Source organism: Suricata suricatta, chromosome 1, assembly GCF_006229205.1.
Source record: "Suricata suricatta isolate VVHF042 chromosome 1, meerkat_22Aug2017_6uvM2_HiC, whole genome shotgun sequence".
In the NCBI taxonomy this organism is placed as follows: Eukaryota; Metazoa; Chordata; class Mammalia; order Carnivora; family Herpestidae; genus Suricata; species Suricata suricatta.
Window position 1 is genome coordinate 110,430,885 of NC_043700.1, and position 11,103 is coordinate 110,441,987.

Below are 11,103 nucleotides of genomic sequence, written 5' to 3' on the forward strand. Positions count from 1 at the left end.
TGACAGTGGATAATCCTTAGAAATGAAAGACTAAAATAGAACCACGAGGTAAGATGTAGAATAGGGCAAAATGTTGGCTTTAGTATCATGTGGTAGAACACTGTATGCACAGTAAGATACCAATTCCAGTTAGAAAAATCAACCCAAATACATATCTATATTTATGGGTATATGTAAAATCAGAAAAAAAAATGCAAGCTATGGTTCATACATGGTCTAGAAAAGAATTAATACATGGAATAGCAAGGGTTTTTATCTTATTTGTACTTTCTTATATTTTTTACATGTTTATGGTGAGCAATTTCTTCCAGATTAAAAAAATGTTTATTAGTAACACCAAACATCAGAGATGAAGAAGGAAGTCATAACTAGCTAACTCCTGAAACTAACTTGAACAAGGTCTGACGGAATCTGCTCTAGTGGATCTGGGGGGAAAAGAGAGACATCAGAGTGCCATGGAACATTCCAGTAACTTTATTATTCCACATGCTGCTGTGGTCACAGTGCCCCATGCTGTCTCATGGTGGGGGGCGGGGCAGGAAAGTAACAACAGCTTTAGGAAGGGCCTTTTCTTCTACATTTTGTTTTTTGATATTGCATTTTTCTATCTCTACAGAGCCCCAAATCTTCTCCCATGTTATTTTTAGTCATGTTCACAGGGGGGAGAAAAGAGTCAATCAGGGTTTCTGGCATGTCAGCTTTTCATAAAGAGGACACAAAGTGGAGCTCCCAGCAAGCCTCATCAAATATAGGATTTATGTGAGAACTTTCATCTACATCCAGTTAAAATGTTCCCTGCTAGGCATGGAAATCGTCATTTGAAAAGGCCTTACTTTAAGGACTGGATACAGTGGCTCAAATGTTGCTTCAGCTCTTCTTCCTTTTCATAGGATTCCAGTACACTGTGTGCCTCGTCGTGGTGGTAGCAGTAGATTTTATAAATATCTTCCAGTGGCCCTTTAATCTGCAAGAATACTTCTCCTGATAAATGCAGAACAAAGACAAAATGACATCAAGTCAACCAAACTGACATTCCACATATTTATTATTTGACAATGGTGACTAGTGTTAAAAAGTTGGATGGGTCCCACTTCATCCCCAGGTTACCCAGGAGGAGTGGAAGACATTCTTCCCTTCCCTTCCCTTCCCTTCCCTTCCCTCTCTCCCTATTCTTCCCTCCCTCCTCTTTTCTTCTCTTCCTTCCTTTTGTTTATAAAATGCAGGATAAAGAGCTTAATGGAGATGGGCAGCAAAAGAAAACTGGTTTTTCTCACAAGTGACTTTATGCCCTTGGCTGATGGGGAGGATCCTAGTTAGGGGCCACATTCTAGAATCAGTCTGTATGGGTTTGGATCAGGCTGTGCTACAGACTTGGACAGGTTATGACTTGGACAAGTTATTTTGTTCTCTGAATCTGATTCCTCACAGAATCAGATTATTATTATTATTATTATTATTATGGAGACAATAATAGATCCAATTTTATTGCGTCATTGTAAAAATTAAAGAGGTAGTATGTAAAGTACAGTTCATACATAGTAAGTGCTCAAAAGGGAGAGGTTATTGCTAATTTGTTAGAGGTGTGGAAAGTGAAATTTCAGGTTCAATGTAAATTTTTTTTTTTACTATTTATTCAACTAACATTTCCCGAGGTCTCTGAAAGATAAGCAATAAAGTTTAGGGAAATAAAATATTTCCTTAGATGTGATAATAGGAAGAATGGCCATTATTCCTGTTAAGAATCAGTTGGATACTACTATAAACCAGAATTAGATTGTATCTTCATAAAACAACTTGGACTAATTGTGTCCAGGCATTTAAGGCCTCCTTTTTGATATTATGATAAAACTGGGTCTGTAACTGATGGCTCAAGCAGATATTGAATAATTGGATTTAATCACCCACTCTATCACTTGAAAATGTATATTAAGTATCCACTACATACTCCACCACCGTGTTAAGATGATTTGGAAGACAGAAAAATATGTGATAGGGTCTGCTCTCAATGACACTGCAAATTTGGGATCAACAATGATTTGGGATTTAACAGATGAGAGTTACACGGTCCTACCAATCTGCACCTATTAGAGGAACAACAGTAAGTCATTCTTCCTATAGAAATAGAATGACCTTTGTATTTTCAGCATGCTTTGCCCACATTAACTGCTTAATTCCCTATTTGTGTAAGGAAGTAAGAGGTTATTTATCCGTATTAAATAAGGATGGACAAATCTGAGTTTAAAACTCATAAATGATTTTCCAAAGTCCAGTGAAGGTGAAGCCAGGATTAGATAGAGGCTGTATTCTGCTCCCTTTTTCCTCAATCGTCAGCCCTCCACACAGTAGAGCTTTGCTGGACACGATACAAAGTGGTGTGGTTGGAAAGGACACTGAACTCAGAATCAGAAATCACTGTTGTTTAGGGTTTGGGTGGTAACTGAGTGTCTCAGTTCTCATCACCCCCAAAGAGGACTTTGAGCGTTAAGTGGAACGTACATGTAAAAAACGTCTGGCATTAACTAGTTGCTCAATAAATATGACTTGTCTCTTAATGCTACTCTACTATCTCTAAAATTAAAACACTAGTACTTTTTTTCCATATAGTTTATTGTCAAGTTGATTTCCATATAACACCCAGTGCTCTTCCCCACAAGTGCCCTCCTCCATGCCCATCACTCCCCTTCCCCTATTCCCCACCCCCTTAAGCCCTCAGTTCGTTTGCAGTGTTCAAGAGTCTCTCATGATTTGCCTCCCAAAACACTAGTACTTTTAAAATATCACATTCTATTCTAATTTATATCCAGATATTAAAAGACTTTCCTTCTCTTTCCATTAGATGGGATTTCAGACTGTGTGTTTGTGTGTGTGTCCGTGTGCATGCACACGCACGTGCAGGTGTGCGGGTATGTGTCTTGTTTATTTTTAGTAGAGCTTTTTTTGGACTTGTACAGAAACTCAGTGTCTGTGAGCATCTTTGGAATTGACGAGATGAGGGATTTTTGTTTCGTTCCTGGGATTTTACTGAATTGATCCTTCCACCAGTGTAATTTTCGCAGATTTGGTCTTCAAGACAGTCGGCAATGCAAACAATAAGAAATAGAGTAATTACAAGAAGAGAAAATTAAATAGGATAGTAACTAAAATCAAGGCTTGGGAATGAAATGAGGATAGCCAAGGTGGCAAATGAGAGCAAGGGCTTTGGCTGCCGAAAGAAATCATGATCCAGAAGTGGGAGTGAGTAGCAGGCCTGGGTGAAACTCAGCAGCAAGTCAAGAAAGGGTCTGGATACACACAGCCCAACCCAAGATAGGATTATAAATATGGGCTCACTACAAAGCAGTTTAGAGTAGAAACAGAGAAAGGAAAAGGTAAGGACAACCTCATAAATCTGCAATAGGATCAAGTCAGAAAGTCAAAAACAAGGGACCAAGACATTTATTTTACACACAATGGAACCATTAATTGTAAATTCTTGTGCACGTGCGCACCCTCACACACATATTTTTAACAGAAGTGCTGTGGTTTGAAAGAATTTACAGCTCTCTCCTTAAGAGCAGTGTCAAATATTTTACTCCTTGCCAAGTAAAATTCTGTTGGGGATCTAATAACAATTATTAAAGTTAAAAGATATTTAAGCACTCTAATTGAAAGTCATTTATTCACCCAAAGGCCAAGCACAACACTGGCGGGCAGAATATTTGATGCTGCTTCCAGCCCCACCAATGTATTCTGCTTCATAATAATGCAGATAAAGCAATGTGTCTTGCAGCAAAAAAGTGATTCTGTTTCCACGGTAACATAACTCCGGGCTGCGTTTCTTTAGTGGCGAAGGACAGCTGCTCAGTCTAATGGCTGTGGGTTTGAAGGGATGATTAGGAGTGGAGGGAGGACGGAGCCAAGACCAGCGAAGGTAATTTCCACTTCTGGCTGCCTGTCACAAAAGCGCCAGAATGCTATAAAATAAATATAACTATCACGTGCTTTTTAAAAAGATTCTACAACCCAAGAATTTCTGCATTGGCTTTCCCCAAAAGCAATCTCCATGCTGAGGAGAAAAAAAATGCTCCTTTTCCCCCTTAGTTATCTCCTCTACAAACAACTCCCCAAAACATCAAATGTATTTTATGTCCTGCTATCATTATTCTGGTGTTGCAAATCATTGACTTCACTAATGTAGAGATATTTATGTTTCTCTTCTTGACCCTCCTCTTCTTTACTTCCAGACCCTCATGTCCATCCCCAATATGCCATACCATATAATATGGCCTCTTTATGATTTTGACACCACTCCAAGATGAATTTCCCCTGCAGGGCAGTAAACCAGGGTAAAGACAGTGACACTCGAGAGATCTCCTTGTCCAAGGCTTTGGTTTAGGAAAACAGCATAAAAGACAATGAAGTCATTACTTCATCCTGTTTGTTTTTTTTTTTTTTAATTTATTTTTGAGAGACAGAGCACAAGTTGGGGAGGGGCAGAGAGGGAGGGAGACACAGAATCCAAAGCAGGCTCCAGGCTCTGAGCTATCAGCACAGAGCCTGCCATGGGGCTCGAACTCACAAACTATGAGATCATGACCTGAGCTGAAGTCGGACACTTAACCTGCTGAGCCACCCAGGTACCCCAACTTCTTCCTGGTTTCACAATGTAAAGAGTGACTATTACACACCAAAGACTTTGGTAGTTACTGCAGGCACAAAGAACCAATGAGTCCCTCAAGAAACCTATGAAGGCCAGTGGGAGTGAACTCCCATTTGACAGACTTTTTATAAAACACAGAGGGTCACCTATTCTGCTCTTGAGCAATTTTCCCAACAGCCAGCCCCTAAAATAGGGGCTACAAGTGAGTACAAAGCACAGAGACACACTGAGGGAGTAAGTTCTGTTCAGAAGCAGCAAGTGGTCCAACGCAGCTGGACAGAGTCATGTCTATGGTAAAGTTCCAGAAGAGGCTGTATTTTTAGGCAGGAGCTACATCATGAAATACTTTGTGTGTTGTTAAGTAGCTGGAACTTTAGCCTGCATGTGATGGAGAAGCACAGATGATTGATTTTAAGTGGCAGATGAACATGATTAGCTTGTGTTCTAGAAAGATTACTCTGGTAGTCATATGAAAGTTGGAATTTGAGGGAGAAGTTAGTGAGACTAGAAAAGAGACTCCAATGAGAAGACTTCTATACTATAACAACAAATAAATAATTAGGGCTAACACAGGAAATTATAGCACTTAAGAAAGAGTCCTCTAAAATCAACTGCGTGTTTTCAAGTCCTGGTTTTACCCTTTACTCCTGTGATGTTTGGGACACTTACTTGACTCATCTGTTCTTTAATTTCCTTATATATGTAAGATGGAACAATAATAGTAATAGTAGGGTTGTTTAAAGATTAAATGAATTTAAGACAGATAATATACTTATATCAGTGGCTGGCAGGTGCAAATGCCCAATAGATATTGGCTATAGCCACTAAACCAAAAGCAGAGAGGAGGGAGAAGAGGGCAAGAGATAGTGACATACATGAGAGACGAAGAGCTGAGTTCCACGCATATCACAGGATTCTGGTTTCAGTCAGCATGTGGATGGACAATGATAGTGACATACGGAGAGTTTATGTGGAATGATGGAAAGATGATGAGTTTAATTTTAGATGTACTGAGTTTGGGTAATCCAAAATATATTTAGTGGAGAAATCCCTTCTGGAATTGGATTCAGGAGTCTGGAATTCAAGAAAAAAAGTTTTGAACAAGAGGTGTAGGTAGGTAAAACTCAGGAAGCAGAGGCTGACTTTGATATGACCATGAAAGAAAGTCTACAGAGTGAGAAGAGGGCTTCAGGACCAAATGCTGGGGCACACTAATATCAAGGGGAGCCCAGAGGGAAAAGTCTGCAGAAGAGCTTGAGGAGGCTCAGTCAGAGACAAGAGAGGAAAATTTGGATTCCTGTCAGCCAAGCCAAGGACAAAATAGTGAGAAATATGCAAAAAGATTGATAAGTTTGTGGATGCCAAAGCTGCTATTGTCCCTCAGTATGAGTGCTCCCCTCGATGCAATAACATTTTTGGCTTCAGTAAAGTAAAAACTACGTTTCCTAGCCTCCCTTGCAGTAGGGGTGCCATGTAAACAATGTGTGCAAAAAGTTGTCCTGTGACAATATCCAGGAACTTGAAGAGGCAGATAGCTTTTCATTTACACCTTCTTCACCATGTTTTCCTTTGTTCTGCTACCTGAAACTCGAACGTTCCCTTGTACATGAAGATAGGGGAAGGAAGAAGCTTGTATCCCAGAGGACTCTGCAGAACAGAGCTGCTGTATAGATCTAAAGTACATGCCTTGAGACTATTACACTAAAGAGAAATGGACATCTTTTATTTAAGCTAGTCATGTTTTGTTTGGTTTGCTGTTTCTACCAGCTGACCTTAATTCTAATCAACACACTGTTTCTTCTTCTTCCATAAGAAAATATTTTAGGAGGAATCATGACAGTTGAAAGGACTCTCTTTACTGCCCATAAAATCTAACTCAAAACTTCTATGAAGATATTACCTAAATTGTTACCTAAAATATTACCTAATGGAGGGTGTTATGGACTGGATGTTTATTTCCTCCTAAAATCCATATGTTGAAGCTTTAACTCCCAGTGTGATGGTATTTGGAGGTGGGATTTTGGGAGCTACTTGGTTTAAAATTGAGTGTGAAGTTCCAATGATGGTATTCATGCCTTGTGAGAAGAGGAAGAGACATTAGAACTTTCTCTCCACCGTGTAAGGATATAGGGAGAAGATAGCTATTTGCAAAGTAGGAAGAGGGCTCTCACCAGGAATCAGACACCTTGACCTGGACTTCTCAGACTCCAGACAGTGAAAAATAAATGTCTATTATTTAAACCAACAAGTCTAAGGTTGTTACAGCAGCTTGAAATGACCAAGACACAGAGTTTAAAGTACAAAGGTACTGGAGTGCCTGAGTGGCTCAGTTGGTTGAGCATCTGACTCTTGATTTCAGCTTGGGTCATGATCTCACAGTTTGTGAGATTGAGCCCCACATCTAGTCCCATGTCTAGTTCCATATCGGGATCTGTAGTGACAGAGCAGAGCTTGCTAGGGATTCTCTCTCCCTCTCTCTGCACTTTCCCTCTGCCCCCTCTCCCCCTCTTCTTTCTCTCTCAATAAATACATAAATGAAAAAACTTTTTAAAAAAGTACAGGGTTGGCTCAATTTGTTCAGCATTGGACTCTTGATCTTGGCTCAGGTCATGATCTTATGGTTAATGAGTTCGATTGGTGAGTTACAGCTCATGTCATCAGGCTTCTCTCTCCATCAGTGTATTCTCTCTCCCTCTCTCTCTGCCCCTCCCTTGCTCACATGTGCATGTGCTCTCTCTCTCCAAATAAATAAATATATTTTTAAAAAGTGCATAGTTACTTCTTTTAGCAAGAAAAATATGTAATAAGTTCAACTCTAAAAACTAACCACATACAGAGATGTTAAAAGAGAATTTTAGTTAAGATCTTAAGCATAAATTATGGTCTAAGATATATCCCAAAAGAAGATTCTGCAGTTCTAAGTAAAACTTGTTTGTCGAGGCAGAGTATACACAACACCAAGAAGGGAGGGAGGAAGCTTTGAGGACAAAGGGTAGATAGGACCTACCCTCTAGAAAGGATGTCTAAGATCCGGGTGAGATAATATGAGCCTCTGGCTGTCACTCTCCTGAGGGACACACGCAGCTAAGTAAACCTGCCTTCTCCAAATGAAAGAGCTTTGCTGGCAGCGTTTACCCAGGAGGTACAAGGAGAGCTCCCCAGCCTGTTTGGCCTCCTTGGAGGAGAGCCCAGCTGCTGGGACTGAACAAGGCACTAGATTAGCCAGCCAAAATGCCAGATCGTGTATATGTTTCCTTTCCTTCCCAGTCTCCTTCTGTTCTCCAGGAGAGGGTAAAGTGAGGAGGGGAAATGAGAAGAAAGAGATTGGAAGAGTAAATGCTGCTTACAGAAATCATTACCTTTAACCTTTAGTCTCGATTAGTTCCTACCTAGCCTGGGAATAAAACAGCCAACTAAGGGTACCCTAGTGACCCTGGTTAGGGTTATGAAGTTTAAGCCAAGTACAGGTGCCAGGCGGTGCGTGCAACCACGGGAGCAAAACAATCAAATCCCTTGAGTATTGATTTTAAGAAGATGTTTGGGGAAAAAATCATTTTCATTGAAAAGAAGAGAATGGAAAATTTTGTGAATTCTTTTGTTGTTGTTGTTGTTGTTGTTTCATGAATTCTTAAGATAAAATGAGACTTCAAAGTTGTTTCATATCTGTGGCTTTGTGTAATAACTACATTCCCTGGTCCTCACACTTCCCTTCTGGTATCAGGAATATTTTAGTAAAAATTTCTCAGAAGCTCTGGAGTAAGATAAGTTCAGAAAAATGAATTTGACAATTAGATTGGACAATCCTGAGCTCTCTTGGTGACATGGTCACAGCAATTTCAGAGGCATCGTGGGAGGCAGGATGGAGAGGTGAGGAAGTCGGACCAGTAAGGCTAACTAAACTGAGGAGAGAAAAAAGAGAAAGGAGGGGAGCCCCAGTGGAGTGTGGGGTCCTGTTCCATGGCCATTCTGTGTCTCGTGCGGGGAGGACAGTGGTCACTGTGAAGCGGTCTGTCAAAGGCAAAGCCATTCTACAGCTGAGGCAGTATCCAACCACCATACCTGGAAGCCGGGCAGGGCAAAGAGGAGCATTAGTGGGTGTGGAGATGGACCAGGTATAATACATACTAGGACCTATTTAAGGAAGAATTAGGGTCTCCTTCTGACTGTGTCTAGAGTTAGTGATGGCATTCAGGGCAATCAGGCTCTCGCAGTGAGGTGGGTGGACTGGGTGCTCTCTAAGTATTGCTTCAATGCTACCATTCAAGAATACTACTGTTCATTTGGATGATACCTCCTGGTCTCTTCCTGAACCCTTTTGACTTCCTGGATACTTTAACTCTAGGCAGGCATTTTTTATAACAAGTGGCATGTTACAAAAGCACTAGCTCTCTGAGTCTTGAAAGTTAAAGCATTTCTACTAGGTGAATGAGAAAGAGGTATGTTAACTTCCCCCCCCCCCCCGCCCCGCCTCAAGGTAGATGGTACCAATGACGCTGTTCTTAGACCAACTCACAACTCTCCATTTCTCTCACCTTAGTAAATAGCTATCTTGAGAGTCCTAGCCTCTGCTACAGCTACCTCTGAAGATGCCACGAGACAAACGACAGGCAGACTTGGTGACAACAACAGCAACAATGATTACTGTGGGCCACCCAGAGTACTGGACACTTCTCATTCTCTCCATCATTAATTTCATTCACTCAGTGCTACTGAAGACACTGTTCCAGGTGCTGGTGAAGCAACAGTAACAAAAATAGATAATAATTCCTCTCCTTATGAGCTTACATTTTAACAGGAGTATTCCTCATGTCTTGTACCTGTAGTCATGAAGGACTTGTTGTTCCCATTTGAAATATGAACAAATGAATGTGACATCTATTGCTAATTGCTTATCCATTCTTCCTTGGTCTAAATGAACAAAATTTAGACCAGCAGGACACCCAGTGAAAAATACTGACCTTTCTCCAGTCTCTGGTAGTTACGACTGGCCAAGCATGTGTGTATGTATTTATGTGTGCATGTATACGTGTATGAAGTGAAATGATGTGTGTGTGAGATGAAATCATGACACATAGGTTGAAGTCCCTGGGAAGGGCTTCTCTTCCTCCCAAATGAAAGCAAGCCTTGGGAGGAGGTGGTTTTGCTTTGATTGCCTCCAAGAAGCAATGCTTGGTAGTGGAGGAGCCATCGTGAGAACAGGAGGCCAAACACCACACATCAAGGACTATGAATAAGGCGCTGTGAGGAGCCAGCATATAGCCACCCCAGTTCTGGGCTACTGAATTATGGACTTCTTGTTATGGGAGGAAAAAGGCCCCTTTTCAGTTAACTCCTTTTAGTGAGGTTTCCATTGCAGGAAGGCAAGTGCAATCCTCACTGCCCCCAGTGTCTTGGCCTCAGCCATAGGTCTAGTGGTGACAGAGTCAGCATGAAAGCACATTCTTGTCTCCCCCCCAGACGCCATGTCCTCTCTGGGCTACCGTGTCCCTATAAGGTTTGCACCGCTGCAACTGCACTTCTCATGTTCACTCCCTGACTACTGGGAAAGCGTTCAGGGGCTCATAGAACTCTGACATTTGTAGGATTTAAGACTGTATTTCTACGTGTATTCTGCACAATATTTGTTTTTGCACGCTCCATTCAGGTCTGACTGCTGAGCTAAGCCACGGGCCTCCATGAGCCTGCTCTCCAGTGCAGGTTCCTAGAACTTAACATTTCCTCAGAGAACAGAACTGTAGAGCTTGTTACTAAGCCACCCTGGCTTTAGTTTTATTACAAGAAATAACTCCTTGTAGCCCTGGGAACCCAGCTTGATTGTACTCAGGAGATTGGAAATCCAACCCCACATAGTACCCTGGGGACCGCCTCCTGCTGATTTTTCCTTTCCGGTGTGGATTTGCATATGCTCCACCCCTCAGGTGGGGGAGGGGCGGGCTTTTTCCCGGTCACATTCTCTGATAGCTTTTGTTACTGCTAACGTTTAGAGTAAAATGCCCTAATCTGTCAGCTGCTGCGTCTGCAGCCTGCCCCTACTGGCCTCACACATTCCAGTATGCGGGTCTGGGATGCTCCCAGTCTGTCCCAGCAGGCTAGGATTAACTAAATTGAGCCTACCTGTGTCCTGAGTGCAACACACACGTGCGCGCACACACACACACACACAGTAGAAGAATTATTCAGGTGAACTACTTTGTGGCATTTCCCACATGGCAACATGACATGAATTATCAGTGACTAATGCTCTACTCACAAAATCACTGCTAAAGGCACAGATTCCTGCTTCAGGGACATACAAGAGACACTGCTTTAGGAGAACAAAGTACTGCCCTAGAACAACAGTGCATCACCCACTACACCTTCAAAGAACAGAAAACTCTAAATTGTCTTTCTCTCAAAGGATAAACTCACCCTCAGGAAAAAACATGAGAAATTGCAATTTCTTTACCACAAGCCTGTTTCAGCTC

The 11,103-nt window shown here is 41.6% G+C and overlaps 1 protein-coding gene and 1 long non-coding RNA gene across 2 annotated transcripts in view; one reads left to right on the forward strand and one right to left on the reverse strand.

Moving 5' to 3' along the window:
• Nucleotides 1-11,103, reverse strand: part of ARHGEF38 (Rho guanine nucleotide exchange factor 38) — a 121,662-nt gene that overhangs the window by 44,679 nt on the left and 65,880 nt on the right. Inside the window, exon 4 of the mRNA XM_029942458.1 lies at nt 834-981. Coding sequence (XP_029798318.1) covers nt 834-981 — 148 coding nt within the window. The remainder of the gene's footprint in view (nt 1-833; nt 982-11,103) is intronic.
• LOC115294539 overlaps nt 1-11,103 on the forward strand; it is a 46,162-nt gene that overhangs the window by 676 nt on the left and 34,383 nt on the right. The window lies entirely within an intron of this gene.